Genomic DNA, 19,995 nt, shown 5'->3' with positions numbered 1-19,995 from the left:
TTGAGGCTCCGCCAACCTTGCCAGACAGCCGCTCTCTCCTGGAAGCCGCTGGTGTGTCAGCACCAAGGACAGGGACACACACAGGCCTTCAAGGACTTCAAAGCTTTGCTCTGGATTTTGGGAACTGAGATCACTGGGAGTCAAGAGGGATGGTGGAGAGTGTTCTTATCACATCTACAGCCGCGAATGGGCCACAGCAGCTCAGCCACAAGTGGGAACAAAGAGACAGCAGCAGGAGCTGGGATTGAGTCCAGTTATGAAAGTTTTCCCAGGAGTGGCCGGGGGAGACCTTTCACTTCCCCCTCCAGTGTTTTTGCTCAGCATGGGAGGGCTCAGAGGCTAGGTGGAGAGGGGAGTCCCAAACTCTTCTTAGTTCTCCTGGTTGACCCAGGCTCTGGGACTCAGAGCAACCTCATCGCCCTGACGGTCCTTCCACAGCAGAGCTCAGCAGGCAGGCCCTGTAGGGGAGCCCTTTCCCTCACAGGGCAGGAACTGAGCCAACACCTTGTACAGAAACAAGGGAAAACACTCCCTGATTTTTAATCCGACTTCCGATCACAGCGCAATGGGCATCACACACACTTCCAGACCCTGTGGTGGGAAACCCGGGGGGGGGGGGGCGGGGAGGACAGAGACTCAGAATGGGGGTGGAGGGAATCAAAATCAAATACCTGGAGTGCAGTGGAGGGAGTGAGGGGGGCCGGCCAGGCGATACATTCTAATGGCTCCCATAAGGGGCAGCCAGAGGCCTGGGTTCCCCATGCCCACCTCAGGTGCCTCAGCTGGGGGTGACAGTGATGGGGGCAGGTGAGATGCTGCCATCCCTCACCCCATCCCCCTGGTGAACCAGGGGGCAGGGATGCAGGGGATAAAAGGGGGCAGGCCCTCTTCCTTACCCTCCCAGACACTCCAAGGTGTGGGGAAGGGGAGCCACCTCCTCTGTTTCAGAGGGAGGCTCAGAGAGGGCAGGTCACTTGCCCAAAGTCATGCAGCACAGCAGGGACTAGAACCCAGGCATACTGGACCGCCAAGGACAGGGCAGTCACTGCAGGGCTGTGCTACACCCCACAGGTGGAGGGAGAATCAGCTGGGGAAGTGGAAGGGAGGATCAGATTCCCTCTCACATTGGATCTGGATAAATTCCCTACCCATGACCCCTCCCCCCCCAGACTCTGCTCCATCACCACTCTGGGCTACCTGATTTTCTGGTCTACACACTGCAGCTGGGCTACACGGAGGCTGGGTTGATCTATCTGCCCCTCTTCTAACAACGGACCTTCCTATCCTCCCAACACACCAGGGCTCAGGACTCAGCCTCAAGGAAAAGTCAGCCAGGGGCAGGGGACATGCACCATTGCTCCCACTCTCCAAGTACCCCAGTAATCCCTCAGGCCGCTCCTAGTACCTTCATGGATTTTGTTATTTCTAAATCGGTACAAAACTGACAGTGATCAGCTCCGGTGACGAGAGGTAGAAACCGGCCAGGCAGCCGGAGAAAATGGGGTGGAGTGAGTCAGGGCATAGGGCCAAACTGGTGTTGGGACAAGGGGGGCATCAGATCCTGAGGGCCTCTATACAGGGGTGGGGGTGCGGGCATATCTCCCTCAAGCACAAGGGTCCCCATAATTCTTTAAGTGGCTCTGCCCCTCCCCAGATTTATCAGAGAAATCTGAGATTCAAGGCAGGCAGGGTCTAGGGCACTCAGATTGGAGTGGGATGGGGAAATAAGAGTCTTTACTAGCGCAACCTAACCACTCTCCCCCAACCCCGGGACACCATCTTGCCCACCACCAGCCCCCCAAACCCAACATCCCCCAATCTTGCAGACCACCCAGCGCAGGAGGGAATAGAGGGCTGGAACCTGGCATCGTGGAAATAAATTTATCCTTTGGGGGATTCCCTCTCCACGCTCCCGTCGAGAAAAAAAAAAAGTTTTAACCCAGGGGGTGATCTGGCTTTGGGGTCAGGAAGGGGATGAGGGGCACCCGGCAGGGATGGACCATCGAGTTAAGGCTGGAAGGTAAGTTGTTGTGTCTCTGGGGGCTGCTGGGCGGGGAGATCTCCCTGGAACGGGGAGAGCTCAGCCTTTCTCCTCCTGACTGACCTGGGACCTCAACCCTAGGACCCCGATTACGGTCCTTGGGCCACCCGCATCTCTCTGCCCTGTGCCGGTGGTGCTGACGGTCCAAAGGCTGGCCTCACAGAGAAGCTGCCAGGATCTGCGACAAGGGGATGAACGAAATGAGAGCCCTGTGAACGGAGCTGGGGGCAGGAGGGTGGACGGGAGGGTGGATAAGACAGCTAAGGACCAACAGACGCTTGGGATGACAGACACGGGGAAAGAAGACGCAGGGCAATGACAGACACACTCTCTGGAGTAGACGGGTGGGGGCCCCGGCCAAGGCAGCACCTCCCCACCCCCACGCCCCGCGCTCACCCTCGCGATCCCAAAAGGCCAAGGCGCCCCTTGGGGCCCGGCCCGGGCACGGCGCTAGCTACAGCACTAAAGGCGGCGGGCCCAGGAAGACGGACGCGGAGAGGGGCTGGGCCGGGCAGTTGCAGGAGGCTCCCTCTCGTCCTCCGCCCCTCCCCGCGAGGCGCGCGGCCGCGGGGGCGGGCCAGGCCGGGCGCGTCAGGGTCCTTCCCCCCCACCCCCCACCCACCCCCGGCGCCCCCCGCCGGAGCCCCGCAGTTCCCGGGGCGGCGCGGCGTCACATGATGGCGCAGCGGTTGCGGCGCAGCGCGCCCTGGAAGCGCAGGGCGGCGTGCACGTGCTTGCAGCGGGCGCAGCCGACGCTCTTGAGCAGCTCGCTGAAGAGCAGCAGGATGTGCCAGTTGTACTTGGCCGAGCACTCCACGTAGCCGCACTTCCAGGTCTTGCGCACCAGGTGTGACACGTTCCAGCGCGGGATCACGCGCCCGCGCTGCAGGTCCCGCTTGTTGCCCACGATGATGATGGGCGTCTCTGAGGTGCCGATCACCCTGTGGGGTGGCGGGGACTCTCAGAACTCCGCAGGCCGGTCTCAACCCCTGGACTTCAAGGGCGGGCGGTGCCTGCCTGGTCAGTACTGCTACTACCATACCTCTGTTCCAGGCGCAGCGCTCAGCGCTCGGGGTGCCTTACATGCTCTAATCAAAACTGATTTAAAAGGTGGGTACAACTGTTATCCCCATCTTACAGATGAGGAACCTGAGGCTTATCTGTTAACCGGCTTAAAGTGATGCAGGTGAGTGGCCCTGGCAGTTTTGTTCCCAGAGCCTCTGCTCTTAACCACTGCATTAGACTAGCCAGCCACCCCGTGGTAAGAATCCCAAAGTGTGTTATTAGAAATGGGGACAGTAAAATGTGTATGTTTGAATGTGTGTGCCGGAACCAGAGGGTACTTCATCAATGTCCCACCCTCCCCGCCCTTGCACCGTTTCCAGGGCAGTGGTTAGCACTGGGGCACCCACTGAGGTGGTAATGGACTATATCCTGGCCCCTCACCTCGTCTCTAGGATCTGCTGGCGGATGGTCTTGACGTACTCAAAGCTGTCAAAGCAGCAGATGTCGTAGACCAGGATGTAGGCGTGGACGCTCCGGAGTCCTCTGCAACAGGCGTCTGCCCACTCCTGCAACACCCCCAGCCAGTGCCAAGGTCAGAGCAACCCTGAGGGCACCCCTCGCCCCCAGCCACCTCCAGCCATAGACTGACGGCATTCCCACCTACCACTGCACCCCAAGCCTCCCACACCCACCCATCCCCAGGAGGTCTGGTCCAGAGCAGAATAGAGGAGCTCGGTGCAGCGGCTTCCCCACCTCCAAGCCAGGATAGGGCAGGTCACGCTGCCTGACCTCCAGAGCCGTGGCACTCACTGTCCTGTGCACATCTGGAGCTGAGATCTGCCTTGTCTCATTTTATCGCCCAACCCATTCATGCATTCATCCATATGCTTGGTCCTTTGTTCAAGTACAGGTATTAAGTGCCTGCCTCTAAGAGCCAAGCCCTCTGAACTAGTTGTTGGATCTGTTGAAATCCTCCGTCTTCCAGTTTAGCCTTGTCCATTGTCTCTCTGCACACAGGGAGGCGTATCTGTGGAATCGAGCCCCAGAAATGGCAGGGCTAGGTCAAAGGATGAATGCAGCTGGATTTAGAAGGGGAGGTTTCCCTCCCCTTCTAGGAAGTTGCATATTTTGTGTTGTTGCGAGAGCACCGTATGTGATGAGTGCATGTTTCCCTAAAGCCTTGCCATCAGAGCGTATTGTCCAACTTTGGGGGTTCTGACAGTCCTATAGATGAGATGTGACATTCTCGGTGGAGTTTTGGTTTGGCCACTCCTGCTACACCCCCAGCCAGTGCCAAGGTCAGAACAACCCTGAGGGCACCCCTTGCCCCCAGCCACCTCCTCCTCCAGGGAGCCTTCCTGCAAGCAGGGGACTACTCCCTTCATTTCCTGTGTGCTAAGAACACTCTGATTCTACCTTATCCCAGTTCCCTCGTTCTGTTGTGAGTTCCTGCAAGGGCCAGAGCCAGGCCTTCCTTGTTTTTTGTGTTGGCTCTTAGCAGGCTCTTTAATTGTACTACCTAGGCTGGTGAGCTCTCTGTGGCCCTGAACCCCACCTGTTCCATGCCGGGATCCATGCAACTCCGGCCTATAGCACTGCCCTTAGATTGCTCCCTGGAATTGCCCCTTCTGTTTGTTCCACGCTGCCCTCAGGGTTGAGAAGGAGAAAGTCCCGAGGAGAAAAAGACTGAGACTGGCTGCACAGTGGGGGCTGACTTAGACCAGGGCCCAAGGGCAGCGCCGGGGAGATAGAGCTTCCTGAATGCTTATGGCGAATTCTCGAGGAGGGGCAGCCGCTCCAGAGGAACAAGCCCCCGGCAAGGCTGAGTGTACTAGAGAGAAGGTTCCCTAAGAGATGAATTAGCTGATTAACTTTCCAGCAGATGGCACATGCAAGAGCAGTTAAAGGCAGCCAGTGTGTGGAAAGAAGGGGGTCTCTGAAGCTGGGGGAGGGCGAGGCCTCCAAGGACACAGGGAACCAGGGTCTTCTCCCTTGGGGGCCCGGGCAAGCAGGAGGGTGTGCCGGCCTGTGCCCGCCGGCTTCTGAGCTGCCTTGAGGCAGGCGCCAGGCTTGGAGGGCTGTGCCTGGGCTCTCTACCTCAGAGCAGGAGCACAAGAGGAAAGACTCCGGTGTGGTGGAGAGTTCAGTCTGGCTCCAGAAAAGCTCCGGACTGAAAGGCTGCAGTGGATTTCCCCTGGGAGATGATGTGGCATCTTTTCTTTGTGCTCAGTTGTAACTTTGCTGCAGGGGGAAGATGCCGGGGACAAATCTGAAGCCGTCGGGAACCAGGGGCTGGCTTTTCGGGTCAGGGAAGCAGGGAAGACTGTACTCTGCTGGACGAGGTGCCCTCTGGGAGCCTGGGTGCCCCCCCCCCAGGTGCACGGGGTTCCTCCCCCCACCCCCACAAGGAATGGAGATCAGCAGGAAGTGGGAGCGATGGGGAAACAGGCACAGAGGCTCCCAGCTTCTTCCAGCTCTCTGCTGGGGAGACGGGACAGCTGCCGGGTGACCGCCCCACCTGCCCCCCACAGGCTGCCTCCTCCAGGGGGCCTCCAGGCTGCCTTCCTTCCTGCTCTCTGGGGGCTCCTAAGATGGGGAGGAGGAAGGCTCCTGATTGTCTGGGTTGTGCCTTCACCCCTGATTGAAGGGGGGAGCAGGTAAGCTCAGCTTTCCTTGCAGCTGGCTCTGTGCAGGGTTCCAGACTGTAAGCCACCATCTTGGGGCTGTGTCAAGGCAGAGAAGGAGCAGTGGATACTGAGTCCAGTTCTAAGGACCCAGGAGCTGAGGGAGGCTCGGCCACCTAGGTGCTGACCCTGCATTTGTTGCTCGTTTCTCTAACCCCAGCTTCCTCCTCTGACAGGAAAGGGGCTGTAGGGGGAAGAGCTGAGGCTTAGACCACTCTCCTGGGCTGCCTCTCAGCTGGCCTTGAGAAAGCGTGTATTTCTCTTCGGACAGTGGCCGTGAGAGTCTTAGCTTTTATATTTGATCTTTGGCCATGCAGGCTCCTTTCTCAGTATTCCTCTGCTCATAGTCCCTTTCCTGTGCTCCAGGATATCCAGGAGAGTCTAAAACTCAGGATCAATCAGGAAGAAAAAGGGCAACAACTCAAAAGAAAAGATGGACAAAGTCATTAATAGTTGTGAGAAAAAGAAACGCAAAAGCCCTTAAGCCTATGAGAAGATGCTCAGCTTCAGTCATCATCAGAGATACAAACCAAAACTCCACCGAGAATATCACATCTCATCTATAGGACTGTCAGAACCCCCAAAGTTGGACAATACGCTCTGATGGCAAGGCTTTAGGGAAACATGCACTCATCACATACGGTGCTCTCGCAACAACACAAAATATGCAACTTCCTAGAAGGGGAGGGAAACCTCCCCTTCTAAATCCAGCTGCATTCATCCTTTGACCTAGCCCTGCCATTTCTGGGGCTCGATTCCACAGATACGCCTCCCTGTGTGCAGAGAGACAATGGACAAGGCTATCGGTGTGGGAGACGGGAAGCAACCCACTTGTCTAACAAAAGGGGACTCCATGGTCCATCTCTCCGGGGGGGGGGGTCAGTGCCGCCATGCTACCCACATTCAGATACTAACATTCGGGGAAGATCTCCAGGTTATAATAATGTAAGGCAAAAAGCCCAGGTGGAGAACAATTTTCTTTTTCCCGTAAGAAAGGGAATGGAATAAGAACACATTTTCTTTTTTGTCTAAAGAAACTGGAAGTGTAAATAAAAAACCAGTGAGGATGGCCATCGAGAGGGGGTGAGAATCAGGGTGAAGAGGGCAGGGCGGGACTGGGATTTCTCTGGGTGTATCTTTTTACAGTTGGGATTTCTCTGGGTCTTTCTTTTTTTTTTTTTTTTACAAAGCTTGGACTTTTAAACTGTGTCTTACGGATTCCAAAATTGAAATTAAATTAAAATTTAATCTACAACAAAATGTGAAAAAGTAAGCAAGGCTCAGTGAGCAAGACTGGAATGAGGTCTGCGGATCCACTTGAGCGCTGTTGATGTCCCCTGCGGAGGAGAAGCACAAGGCCCTGACCCCTGATACTCGGCCCCGACCTCATGGTTTCCAAGGGGCAGATGTGTGGGTCGGGCTTTTGTCTTTGGTGTGGATTGCCCACATCTGGGACGGGGCTGCCAAGTGTCCCTGGACTTGGGCCACGGTTCTCCTGCCCAGAGTTGCCAAGATGGTACTGAGCCTAAGCCCCTGCCCCAGAGATGGCTGGTTTTGTGGTCACAATCAGCCAAGCCGTGGCCCCTGCCTGTCCTTCCAGAGAAACCTATGAATGTGCTCTGGTCAGGGGCTTCCTTAGGTGAGCAAATGTGTCTTAGAGTTGAGCCCCCACTTGCAGCCTCTCCCCTGCCAAGCCACAGGCAGAGAGATTGAGGGAAGGAGGACTTGGTGGTTCCTGCAGGCTGGGGAAAGGAACACTATCAGCCAGGGCACTGGGGGCACCAGAACCCAACCCCTGCAGGAAGGCTGCCCCATGCACCAGTCCAGAGGTCAAGGGGCAGAGCATCACTTAAAGAAAGGCCATTGGATAAAAGACTGGTTGGGGCCTCCCGTCCTGGAGAGCCCACCTTTCCCAGGCCCTAGCTTTTTCTTCTGCTGTCCCTTCTACAGACGCCGTGGGTCTGAGAGCCCAGAATCCTGGCAAGCATCTAGTGTTCCTGCCCTTCTTTCCACTGCCCCTTCCCTGCCCAGTCCCACTTAGCGGACACAAGGCCGCCAAGCACACACTTACTGTCCTATGGAAGCACAGCCTGCTTGTCTTCCCTGGACTATGAGTTAGATGCGTGGTTCCTGGAGAGCGCAGCGCACATCTGTTTTGCGCACTGTTCTACCCTGGTGCCCAGCCCACCACACATTACATGCTCGTGACCTACGGCGCACAGATGACGGCTCTGAGCAGGGTGGCCCAGGGTGCGGCACGGAGCCCTCGGAGCCAGAGGATGGGGGACGGGGCCAGAGCCCGGAAAAGGTGGGAGTCCAGCTTCTCTGCTCCCCCTCCCAGCCCCCGCCCCCCGACTCCCCGGCTGGCTGATCCAGTGGGCCCCGTACCTGCAGCGTGTTGACCGGGAAGGTGCTGATGGGTGGGAAGTCGAGGATCTGGAGGTCGTGCACGTGGCCGTTCATGACGACAGCAGGCAGGTAGAGGCGGCGGGCAGTGGTGGGCACACAGGCCTCGCTGAACTCGTTGTACAGGAACTGGCGCACGATGGCACTCTTGCCCACGCCTCGCGCCCCCAGCACGGCCACCCGGTAGGTGGAGACCATGCCTCCCGCCCCGCTCCGCCACCGCGTCCTCGCCGCTGCCTGGGGCTCCCCCGGGCTGCATATTCCAGGGGCTGGGGGCTCAGCCACCGTCAGGACCCACCATTGCTGCCCCTGCTTGCCCTGGGCCCTCTGCGGCCTCCACCTGGACTGTGGGGACAAGAGGTGGGCTTGGTAGGCCCGCGTTTCCCTGGATCTGTCCTGTACTTGCCCGCCTCGGGGACTCGGCTGCAGCTGCTACTGCCCCTCGGCATGCCTTCCATTTCCCAGAACGCCTAGCTGCATCTCGAGCCTCTCCATCCTCCCTTCTCCGTCCACCACCCCCCCCCGCCCCCGCACCACCCGCCCACCGGTGGGTATCACTCTGACTTCTTGGCCGGGTCTGACCTCCCCAAGCTCCCCAAGCTTCCCCACAGAGCCTGGGGATGCGGGGGGAGCCGAGTCCAGTGTGTCTCAATGGAGGTGCTCCCAGCATTTTGTGGAGAGAGTTCTTTATTGGGCAGGCCGTCTTACAGCCCTGCTGCTAGAAGGTACAAGCCAGCAGCCGGCTCCAGTCACCATGATGACCAAAAACATCCCCTACTTCCAAATGCCCCCCGTGGAGAACCCTGGACCAGAGCCTGCCACTCGTAGAGTACTTCATGTTAGCACACGCACATGGTGACCCATCGTCAGGACGGTGTCCCTCAGGGATAGTAGGTGTTCCCACTTTAGCGAAGACTCAAGAGGGGGCGAGAAGTGGGCCCAAGGGCACATGGCAAGCTACAGCAACTACCCAACCCCCCACAATGTTGCAGTACCTCCCACCTCCAAGTTCAGCGATTCTAGCTGGTGCATGCCTACAGACCAAGGTCTCATTCTCTGGCATCCCCCGCGAGCTCAGAGGGCCTGGCACACAGCAGGTGCCCAGGAAAGGGCTGCTACAGGCTTGCACCTTGCTCTGGTTTCGTTCGCTCCTTGCTTGTCAGTTTTGGTGACTTTAGAGCTTAGGTATAAAACCCCAGCTATGATGTTTCCTAGCTGTGGTCCGAGAGCACATCACCGGCCCCATCTGAGCTATGCTCTGCACATATATAAAGTGGGGCTAATAGCCCCTATTTCTGAGATAATCCAAGTCAACCTCCTAACCAGCTGCCTTCTCCTTCTGATGGGGATGGTGACCAGGGAGGCTGGTATAAGCCTGAGACCGCCTGTCCAGGGACTGTTCGCAGGAGGTGACACCAGTGCCTGCTATGTGGGCCCAGGGCAGATGGGTGTGCTGGATTCCCACAGGGCCATGCTTTTCAGCATGTGTGCGTGCCTCCTCTGTGGATGCGTGTTCTCTCCATATCTGCCCAGTTCACAGCTGAATGGCCCTCAGTCTGGCCTGGCTCAGAAAATCCAGTCCACTGGGTATGTGTACATACAGCATAGTAAAACATAGGGCAGGATTTGGGGTGAGACCCACCACGGTCTGACTCCCAGCTCTGCCAACTAAAGTGTGTCCTTGGGCAAGAAACTTTGTTGGGTGTTGTGATGCCATGAAAGCAAGGTCATGAAAAGTAAAGCCCAGTGCCCACAACAGTAGGTGTGCAATCAACAGGGGCCACTGTTAGTTAGGTACAGGGATCCTTCATCTATCTGAGGTTTTCTAAAATCTCAACGGGACTCCTAGCAATCCCAGGAAGGGTCACTAACCACTGTTGCTCACGTACATGTAGTGTGGTGTGCGTGTGTATATGAGAGAAAGAGAGAGAGAGAGAGACTCTTCTCCCTGTTTTATTGAAAGTAAAACTGAAACCCCAAACCAGAGACTCAGGGAAGTGTAGACCACACAGCCAGCTGAGCTATCAACTAAGACTAGGACCCTGATCTCCTTTCTGCCCCATGTGGTGTCCTTTCCCCAACAGGTGTTTACCTACTTCCCTGGGCTTCCCACTGGGGTAAGGACCGGTCCCTCCTCCCCATAAATCCCTCCAGGCCCTGGGCCCCTCAGGCCTCCCTGGACACTGTCAGCTTGGCAGAGAGCCTCAGCTGGGTTAATTACATAACCAGCACAAGCAGGTGGGGAGGGGGGCACCCTGGGGGAGGAAGAGAGGGCAAGGAATGCAAGAAGAGTCCCCTAACTCTCTCTGGGTGTGGCCACTTAGAGGTATCTAGGATGTGTCCTACCTGCAGATTCTCCTGGACGCCACACTCCCTTCGCAGAAATCAACCCTTTCTGGAGAAAAGCTGCGAAATAAACGGGGATAGTGCTGGAGCCAGGGAGGAGATGCAAGAGAGGCCAATAGGCTGGGGCCAGCCTCCTGGAACTCACCAGGCCCAAGTGTGGCCCTGTCCCTGACTCAGGGGTGATCGGTGCCCCCTCCCTCTTCTCAGGCAGGGGTCCTGGGTCTAAGTGCTTATTAACCCACCGTCCCTAGCTGGGTGGGGACTGAAGGGGGCTGTCCCGAGAATCAGGGCCCAGCCCCCTGAGCGCTCCCTCCCCGAGGCCTGCGCTCTGCAGTGAGTCTGCAGACAGCGCCCCGGCAAAAGACCGGGGACACACACTGGGGCCAAAGCCTGCTTCTTGTCCCCTCCGCTCGACCTGGACACACGAGTCCTGCCCCAGACTGACGGGCCTGGCTTTGCGGTCCCATGGGCCGAGTCACATGTCTGCCCGCTGTTTGTCCCCACACGTTCGTGTGGGAGTGGGCGGGTGGGGGCGTCGGAGGCTGCTGGTCTCCCCATGACCTGATTGGTGGGAGTCTGGGGGGGATGCCGGAGCCCTGCCTGCTCTCCGCCTCCAGCACCTTGCAGGCACCCCCCCAAGCTCCCGCTCTCACGTGGCCGCCCCGCGCCGCTTCCCCGCCATCCCGCTGGCCCCCCCCGCCCTCCTCGCCCCGGCCCCCAGGCCCCGCCGCCCCCACCCCCTGGCCCTGCCCCGCCCGCCTCCCCTCCTCCCGCCGCTTACCCGGGGCCGTCGTAGCTGCCCCCGGCCCTGGCCGGCCGGCCGGCGGGGCCGCGCTCCCCCCGGGCTCCGGCGCTGCCCCTCGGCTCCCCGGCCCGGGGGGAGAGGGGTGGGGGGCGCCCCCGGCTGCCCAGTCGGCGCGGGCTCAGGGGTGGGCGCGGAGGGCAGGTGCGGGCGCCGAGGGGCAGGAAACCTCCAGCCCAGCTCTCCCTCCGGAGCGCGCCGCCCGCTCGCGCCGGCAGGAGGGAGGCGGAGGGGAGCGCGAGGCCGGGCGGGGGGGGGGGGGGGGGGTTCGGGCTGGCGTTCCGCTGGGTCCCTGAGCCTGACAGATTCGCCCGCGCGGCCCTGGAAGAATTCTTCTTGAACCCCGAGCCTGGATTTGCAGCCCCTCCCGACTCAGCCTGCCAGATTTTTAGCTACCCCCCCACCCGCCCCGGAGGGGTGGGAGGAAGGCACGGGAGAGGCCTTAAAGCCTTTTGCTTCGCTCCATTCCTTCCCCTTCCACCCCGCCGCCCACCACGTCCACCCCAGCTTCCCTCCCTAGATCTCCCTCGGACTCTTCCAGGCCAGTGCGCTGCAGGGCGGGCGCACCTGTGTGCCCCGCTCTCCGTGCTGGCGACAGCGTTTCCCCCCCACCCCCGCCGGAGGACAGAGCGCAGGGTGGTCCCTCTCGCCCTTCGCGGCAGCGGGAGTGCAAGAAGGGCGGGCCAGGCTAGCCGCAGAGCACAGCTTATCTCCTGTCAATGAATGACCTCCACTCCCCTAAACCGACTGCTCCCCTCTCTTCTCCAGACCGGGAGATAATAGCATTTGCCAGAGGTGCAGGCACAATCAGCAATATATTTATTCTCAAACCAGCGGCGACGGCGGCGTTCACCATGGATAGCTAGCATTTAGCGAGTGTGTACCCTGTGCCGCACACCGCGCTCCCGGCTTTGCCCGCGTCCTCAAATTCAATCCTCGCAATTCTAGGTTGATTTTACAGATGAGATAGCCGAGGCTGAGAGGGGCCGAGTAACTTGTCCTACTGAAAGGCCAAATTTGGAATACAAAGATGGGGATCCCTACTTGGGCAGCCCTCCCAGCCCAAGGGGCAGCAGCAGACCCAGCAGCACTAATTCTGTGCTGCGTGAAAAGCCAAGGTTCTGGAGGAGGGCAGAAGGAGGGGACCAACTAGTTAGGGGAGTCCGGAGGCTCAGAGGAGTCAACTTTGAAGGTTGTGGGAGAGGAGAACTACAGGTGAGAGAAGGTGGGAGTGGGTGCAGAGCTTTGCAAAGGGAGTCCAGGAAGCGGAGAGCCCAGAGGGCTGGGAGGCCAAGACGGGGGTTGAGGAGAGGTCTCAAGGGTGGTGATTGCTCAGACCTGGCCCTGTGCCCGGCAGGAAGGCCGGGAAGGGTCCTGAAGCAAGGCGGCGACCTGGCCAGAGTTGCATTTTAGTTGCCTGCGGGCAGGGGGAAGGCAGGGGAAGCTCAGAGCGCTCTCCCATGCTCTACCCCTGGGACCCAGCATTCCCCAACACGGCTTTCTAGACTTTCTATTACTCGTGGGCTCCGGATTCCTCACAGAGCCAGTTTCCTCCTCCCTTTGGGCTCTGCATTTTGGGCATATTCCCAATTGCTCCTCCTCCCTCTCTCATCCAGACAGAAAGCGTAGTGGTTATGAGCCTGGGCCTCAGAATCCGACAGCTCTGGATTTAAATCCTGGCCGTCCTGCTTATTACGTGACTGTGACTGAAGGCACGGAACTTGAACTCTCCTAACTCTATTGCCTTATTTGTAAAGTGGAGATGTGATCAGTCGTCCTCAGGGCATAAAGGAGCTACGGGTGTACAGAGTTCTTAACCGCAGTGCCTGCCCTGTAGGAAGTCTCAACGTATGGTCTTTATTTTTTGGTGCCTTTTTAAAAGACATATAGCCATTCACGTGGGAGGTTGGACACCACCTTGAGAAAGCATTTCCATTTATTCTAGGTGGGCTCCATAGGGCATTGGGGTGGGGTATGACAAGGACCAGGGAAACAGCTAGAAACAAATACAGGGCTGAGAAGGATATGGCTTCCTCCCGGAAATATTCCTCCTGCAAGATTTTATGGACCCTTGTGTGGTCACAACAGGGTCACCGAGAGCTTTTCTTAACTTGACTAATTGTCCAGGGCACTGTCCATCCTCCATTGTATCTCAAAATCATTAATGCTTACTCTGCCCAAGGATCTCAGACTTTGTCACCCCCCTGGCCATCACCCTCCCTTCTGGTTCTACTTCAGCCCAAGGTGGACTAGAAATATAAATTGTGCAATGCTCACACTCATACCGTGGCGCCAGGCTTCTCAGAAGCTTCTGCTAGGAGAACACAAAGCCATAGGTTAGTTACGGGATCTCATCCTTGCCTTCAGTGGTAGGTCATTTAAAACATTTTATAAAAAATAAGCAGCCATAGTATTAACATAAAATGCAAAATATGCCTGCATTTAACATTCAGCTAAGTCCTTCTGGTTTTTTGAGAGTCACTTTGGGCTAAGAACTTACACTGGAGGGGCCTGCTCCCTCTCCTCTCATTACAATTACCTTGGTGAAAAGGTTTGAGAGGCCCTGTCCTTGGGTCTGTCTGACCTTGAGCCTCATGTGGCTCTGGTTCAGCTGGGGATGCCTGAGATGCAAGCTCAGACTCTGGGGGAGCAGATGGGTAGATCCACTTGTAGCGTCCAAAGCCCAGACCCCCAAGTGGGAGTCAAAGACCAAAGACAAAGACCATGCGCTCCACCCCTTGCACCCCATCACAGCTGAAAATGCCCCTGAGCTTCCAGAGGCTGTTTGGCCAGATTCTGGAGCCCAAGAGCGGAAGTGGAGTGTGAATGAAACCAGGGAGGGAAAGCCAGAGGCTGCATATGAACATCCTCCTCTAATACCTATATGGCAGGAAGAAGCCGCTGAGCGGTCCTCTCTGTCCCAGAGTGCTGGGGCAGTCCTGTTCCAAAGCAGTACTTTGGGAGATTAAGTCCATCTGGGTCCAATCAACCCCCAAATCAGCCTTCCCCTTGTTGGCAGCATCAAGAATGGCAGGGCAAAAGCTAAATGAGAAACTGAGGCGGCAAGTTTGCAGCCAACTCGGAAACTTTTCAAGAAACATCCTCGTTGCTAATAACATGTCTGGGGGCTGGCTGGGATTCTAGGATTAGTGCTCAGGAGATAGAAACGGGTAACAACGGGGGAGGTGTGATCTTTCCCAAGTGCCACACCAGGTATTAAAATAAACAGGCTCTTGCCTCCTGGAGCTGGGGGTGGCAGGGAAAAGAAATCTGGGTCCAGGCAAAATCAGAAAAAGCATCAATGCATGAGGTGGGAGTAGGAGGGCTCAAACCTGGGAGTCCTCAACTGTTTTCAGGCTTCAGAAGCAACGTACCGGAGATCTCAGTATTTCCTAGTTGCCATTCTGGGGGCTGCGAAGGACGGTGCCATGGAAGGTGAAAGTCTGGGGCCAGTGTGGCCTGCTCTTAGTTCTACATCCTGGTAACTTGGGGGCTTAGCAGGGCCGGCCACTGGCCTGGAGTCTGAGTGCAGAGGGATGGGGAGGGCCTATTACAGAACTTTCGGTGGAACTCAAAGGGAAAGCTGTATTGTCTGGGGGTAAGGACACACACAGGGAGTCAAAAGATGTGGGTGGGTCTGCCACACCTCCCCTGAAAAGTGGAGATAATGCTGGATTCATGGGGTAGGCAGGTGTCGTGTGCATGAAAAGTGCTTTACCATTTTTTTTTTTTAGTATGATTCCAGGCAACTTGCATTTTATCTGGCAACTTTGTGGGGTTTTTTTGTTGTTATTTTTAAAAACTGAAGTATAGCTGACATACAATATATTCCTTTCAGGTGCACAACACAGTGATTTGACAATTACACACATTATGAAATCTTCACCACAGTATGTGTAGTTACCATCTGTCACCACGCAAAACTTTCACATCACTGACAGTATTCACTATGCTGTTCACCCTGTGACTTATTTTATAACAAAGTTTGCACCTCTTAATCCCCTTCCCCTATTTCCGCTGATACCCCCCACTGTCCAAGTGCTTTAGCATTTTTTCACCTGTTACAGGAACACCAGCATTCCTTTAAGTAGGCACACAGGTGTGTCTTTCTTAGGCAGTTGATTTTCAACCCCAGCTGCACAGTGGAAACGCCGGGAGTTTTTTTTAAAATGCAGATTTCCCCCAGGCCCCACCCCAGCCTGGCTGAGCAGAAATCATCAGTTTTTGAAACCTGAGATGTGGTATTAACGTGCACCCAGGGTGAGAGCCTGGGCGGGGGGGGGGGCGCGACTGGCCAACTGTCAGTGGAGCATGCCATTCTTGATCTCAGGGTTGTCGGTTCGAGCCCCACGTTGGGTGGAAATTAAAATCTTTAAAAAAAAAAGTTAAGAGCCTCTGCCCTGAGCTTGCCCAACCTGAAATTCTTCTTAGTTGGTGAATCCAGACGGATCTCAGGAAGGCCCATCCCTCTTCATTTCTTTGACCTTGAACCTCAACAAAGACCACCCTGGCCCCACTACTTCCCGTGTCATTCCTGTCACAGCTTGAGCTAACTGCAAACCAGAAACATGGTGACAAGCAAAAAGTTGCTGGCTGCCAAAGACAGTTCGTTCATGGAGTCTGGACACCCAAGTAAGAAAAACAGCTACTGCTGAGCACTGCGCAAAGCAGCTTACACACATTCACTCTAGAGGTGACAGGTTTGGGGACGAGTCTATGGGCATCTTGGTGTTGGATCCCTTAGCCTCCTTACCCCGCTCCAGGTTGTGAGACTTTGGAGGCCCTCGCTCATCAGAATCTAGGGTGGGGCCTCTAGCTTGACAACACCTGGGTCCTGGGCTCCTGCGATGCAGGTGACTAGACTTGAACTCCTAGGGAAGCTTGCTTTCAAGCCTTAATTCTATTCACTTGGGAACACACGAGCCCCGAGTTCAGGTCCCAGCGGCTTTTTATACATTTCGAGATGAATCGTCCTGGGTAACAGGAAACTGGTGAGAGTAGCTCTGCCAGGCTGCTTCTGCCGCTGGGACCCTGGGCCTGGGGCCCTAGCAGGGAATCTGCCAGGGAACAGACTGGCTCCTGCGAGCACTTCCGGCCTGTGGTGCTGATATGGGGCTTGGTTAACAGAAGCCTCCGCAAAAGGTATAGGATTCTTCCTCAGGTCAATCTTAATTTCATCTGGCTAAATCCCTGGGAGGGTTGGGGCCACTGAAAGAAAAGTTCTAGTAGTATGGTTCTTAATGCCCCATCCCTCTCCTGGGCAGCAGTGTTGTGTCCTAGAGCGTCCATTCTGTGAACAAAGTACAGACCACAAACTTCATTTTGTGTAAATGAGTTTATTGACGAAGACACAAGGTCAAGCTTCCCCCCCAACCCCCACCCACCCCAAGAACAGATCCCAACAACCAAAGAATGATAAGCATTCCTAGGGCAACATTTACCCCTCCCACTCCCAATTTCTCTCCAGAGTCCCAAGCTTCACAACACAGACACACGAGACAGGCTCGGGCGAGGACAGACACTCAGGGAATCTCTGACCAGCAAGAGTTCTGGGTGTGTGTGTGCTTCCCTGCCCTTTGTATGACACTAGCGGACGTTACAAAGACATACTGAGGCAGAGGAGAGAATGGAGGGCAATCTTCACTCCGTCGCCCCACTTCGGCCGGGCTCGATGCGGACCAAAAGGGAAGCTGCAGTGGAGGCAACAGGTGCTGTCTCTTCAGGAGAGAGGTCCTCTTCCACGGAACAGAATCCCTCCCTAACCGCTCGGGGGGGCGGGGGGCAGTGGGAGGCAGGCTCCCCAAGGCGCGAAGGATTCCCGGGTTGGCTCAGTCCAGGGAGCCGAGAACAGTAGCTATTACCCATCGCTGCTGGGGAGGCTGACAGAAGCCTCGTTTCAGGGGCCGAGGGCCATACTCTGGCATAAACTGTCTTCTGTCTGCTTAGCTGACACGCACTTCCTTGTGGAATTACAGTTTGCTCTGAGTGAGAACACGGTACTTGTAGTGTGAACCTTCTTCACTGCCTGCGTCCGTCCGACTCCACGAATGATTTCCCAACAAGGAAACGATCAACCTGCTTTTCCACCCGACACACAGGCAACCTACCGACCCCCCGAACATTTTTCCTGTGCTACCTCCTACTCTCCACGTGCCTCAGGGGCGGTGAGGGCAGGACGCTAGTTCCTCCCTCTTCCCCGTACCCCTGCCCCAGTCATTCTTCTCGTGGAGTCTCCAGGCTTAGGAAACTGCTTTGGGGGACCCACTCCCCCCAAGCTCTGTAACTGGTATGAATCAGGGTTATTTCAGTCATGACAGGGCTGTGGGGTGGCTTCTGCTCTTGTTTTCTAGGGTTCCTCCTCTTGGACTCATGCCAAGGTCTGAGTTCAACATGAGCCCTTTGGGACCCGAAGTGCCTCTGACTTGTGTGGGGCAGCTGAGAAGGGCGGTCGTGTTCATGGATCCTGAATACTGGGTACCAGGCAGTGTGACAAGTGCCCAGAGATGTAACAGTGTGAACACTGCTACAGTTGGTGCTTTGGGCACAAAAGCATCCTTTGACAAAACACACCCAAAGTGTTAAGGAAGGGGATTTCACACCTCCCCAGCTTCTGAGAGAGGACAAGACTGCCTGACCCTCCGAGATGGTCTCAACTGGCGTGGAGCCTAAGTGACAGGGCAGATCGGAGAGCTAATGGGATCAAATGAGTCTGTGACCTCTCTAAGCTCACTCTGTCTCACTTCGTCTGCACCCGCCCTGCTGGCCTCAAGGACTGTGGCTCCAGAAGCATGTGGGGAAACGTTTAGTTACTCTCTCATTCTGGCATCTGGGTTTACCTTCCAGTAATTGAAGAGAGATACTCTGCTGCCACCTGATGCCAATGAATGGAGTGCCAAAATCAGTATGGAGTACAAGAAGAGCCACAAAGAAAACAGGCACAGAGAAGGCAAGAGAAAGGCATTGAAGAAAGGAAAATTAGTGAAAATTTCACTAAGAAATACATTAGTGAAAATGTAGTGAAAACAACACTGATGGGGATTTAGGAGACCCAGTCCCCCACCCCCCAACAGCTAAAAGGCCTCAGGCAGTTAACATCTGTTTTGCCTTTTGACTTTTTCCATTTTAGGAAAACCAGGGTTGGGTAAGTTATTACTTAAAGTCTGTTTCAACTCTAAAACCATGATTTTAGATCTGAATTGGACCTGAGAATTAAATTAAATCCAGGGCAGGGAGTGGGGGCAGCATATTTTGGTTCCTGTTACCCATCTCTACGAAAATTCCTTGATCGGTGTGAACTGTGGGTTAGATCGAGGGAAAGGAATGTAGTAAGTTCTAATTTCTCTCAGCTTTAGCTGAGAGGCCCTATTTCCTGCCCCCTGAAGCCGCCTTCAAGGAAGACCCCCATTCCCGACTGCAGAGCCATAAAATGAGACGACAGGACGGGTTAGGTGTAATCACAAGGAAAGGGAGTTTGGAGAGAGAAAAAAAAGTGAAAACCCACATAACCAGGGACAAGGTTGCCACAGATAAGAGAACCCCTCCCAGGGTGGGCAAAGGACCGCGTCTCTTCCTCCAGGACTGTGCGGTTCATGGCGGTCGGTTGTTTTCACACTTTCTACCAGGTACGCTATTCCCTCCACTTCTCATATGTACAAAAATGTAATACAATAAAGTGCAGTTTATGTTTCAGTGACACTTTTCCTTGCTTTAATATTTTTTGTCTTTTTCTGCTTTTGAAATGAGCTCTCAATTACAAAATATCAAACTACACTATGGAGAAGCTCACAAGTAAGGACAGATCGCAGAGGCAGGTGGCAAGAGGTGGGGTGTGATCGAAGCAGTGGTTACAAATTTTCACAGGAAGCTAAAATTATCCAACAGGTTGTGCCCTAATGTTAGCACAGGTTAGACTAGTCACTACCTTGGTGGGCGGCCTCAGTGTGTTTGGGTTCAGATTCTACACGGCAATACGATTTCTTCCAGTTAAGAGTTCTTGGCTTGCACCAATCACAGGGTGGCCAGAGGGCCCCGGACCAGTCTATTAGTTTTTCAAAATGCTGTCGTAGACCTGATAGATGTACTGAGAGACTTCGGGAGCTCTACATTTCAGCGACAGCTGTTAGGAGGAAAAGGAGAAGATTAGGATGGAGGCTGGCATGAGCTCAAAAGGTATCCAAGACTCAGTTCAAGAAAATCTCTTTCTGATTCAAAGAGAGAGGGGCTTCTATCACTGAGAAGCCAAACCAGGAGATTCTGTTAAGAAGTTCTATGGGTTTTACATTTTCAATTTAATCAATGTCAAGTTGTGCTGTGTTTCCATCTACATTCTCTGTGGGACCATGAGGTTAGGAATACTAACACTAAATACCAAGAGTAATACTAAACACATCAAAACCCCTGACTGTAGGGGCATAGCTGCTCCAAGGCTTTGCTAAGAGTCACAGGGGTTATTACCAAATGAGAAAGGAAGGGCTAAACCCTAACTCGCTGGTGGTCACTTCAGCTGCCTGCCCCAGCCTCCCACTCAAACAAGGATGCTTAGGTCAGGCACAGTCCAGGAGGGTGTACAATCGAGCGAAATAAAAGTGAGGTCCTTTCTGTATTACACCGAGGACAGCAAACACGCTGTGAGGGAAGGAAAACAAGAACACAAGAGACTTAGTATAAGCAGACAGCAATTCCTGGCAACAGCTTCCTCATGTACCTGCAGC

The 19,995-nt window shown here is 55.4% G+C and overlaps 2 protein-coding genes across 3 annotated transcripts in view; both read right to left on the bottom strand.

Moving 5' to 3' along the window:
- Positions 1 to 2,679: 2,679 nt before the first annotated feature.
- On the bottom strand, positions 2,680 to 8,376 carry RASL10B (RAS like family 10 member B). The gene is made up of 3 exons (XM_021704455.1): positions 8,119 to 8,376; positions 3,488 to 3,612; positions 2,680 to 2,982 (listed from the first exon to the last, which is right to left on the bottom strand). Exons 1-3 carry the CDS (start codon positions 8,332 to 8,334, stop codon positions 2,712 to 2,714), a joined length of 612 nt encoding a protein of 203 aa, XP_021560130.1. The 5' UTR covers positions 8,335 to 8,376; the 3' UTR covers positions 2,680 to 2,711.
- Positions 8,377 to 16,686: 8,310 nt separating this feature from the next.
- AP2B1 (adaptor related protein complex 2 subunit beta 1) overlaps positions 16,687 to 19,995 on the bottom strand; it is a 125,073-nt gene continuing 121,764 nt past the window's right edge. For both annotated transcript variants that reach the window (XM_021704518.1, XM_021704520.2), the window contains one exon: positions 16,687 to 19,400. In XM_021704518.1, coding sequence (XP_021560193.1) covers positions 19,326 to 19,400 — 75 coding nt within the window. In that variant the 3' untranslated portion in view covers positions 16,687 to 19,325. The remainder of the gene's footprint in view (positions 19,401 to 19,995) is intronic.

This window comes from Neomonachus schauinslandi, chromosome 15 (assembly GCF_002201575.2).
Source record: "Neomonachus schauinslandi chromosome 15, ASM220157v2, whole genome shotgun sequence".
In the NCBI taxonomy this organism is placed as follows: Eukaryota; Metazoa; Chordata; class Mammalia; order Carnivora; family Phocidae; genus Neomonachus; species Neomonachus schauinslandi.
This window is presented reverse-complemented; position numbering and strand designations above follow the sequence as displayed.

Excerpts from the sequence above, each read along its gene's own strand:
- RASL10B (XM_021704455.1), bottom strand. The coding sequence starts at position 8,334 with ATGGTCTCCACCTACCGGGTGGCCGTGCTGGGGGCGCGAGGCGTGGGC. Across the intron at positions 3,613-8,118 it reads TCCCGGTCAACACGCTGCAG|GAGTGGGCAGACGCCTGTTG; the intron begins GTACGGGGCCCA and ends GGGGTGTTGCAG. Across the intron at positions 2,983-3,487 it reads CAGCAGATCCTAGAGACGAG|GGTGATCGGCACCTCAGAGA; the intron begins GTGAGGGGCCAG and ends GCCACCCCACAG.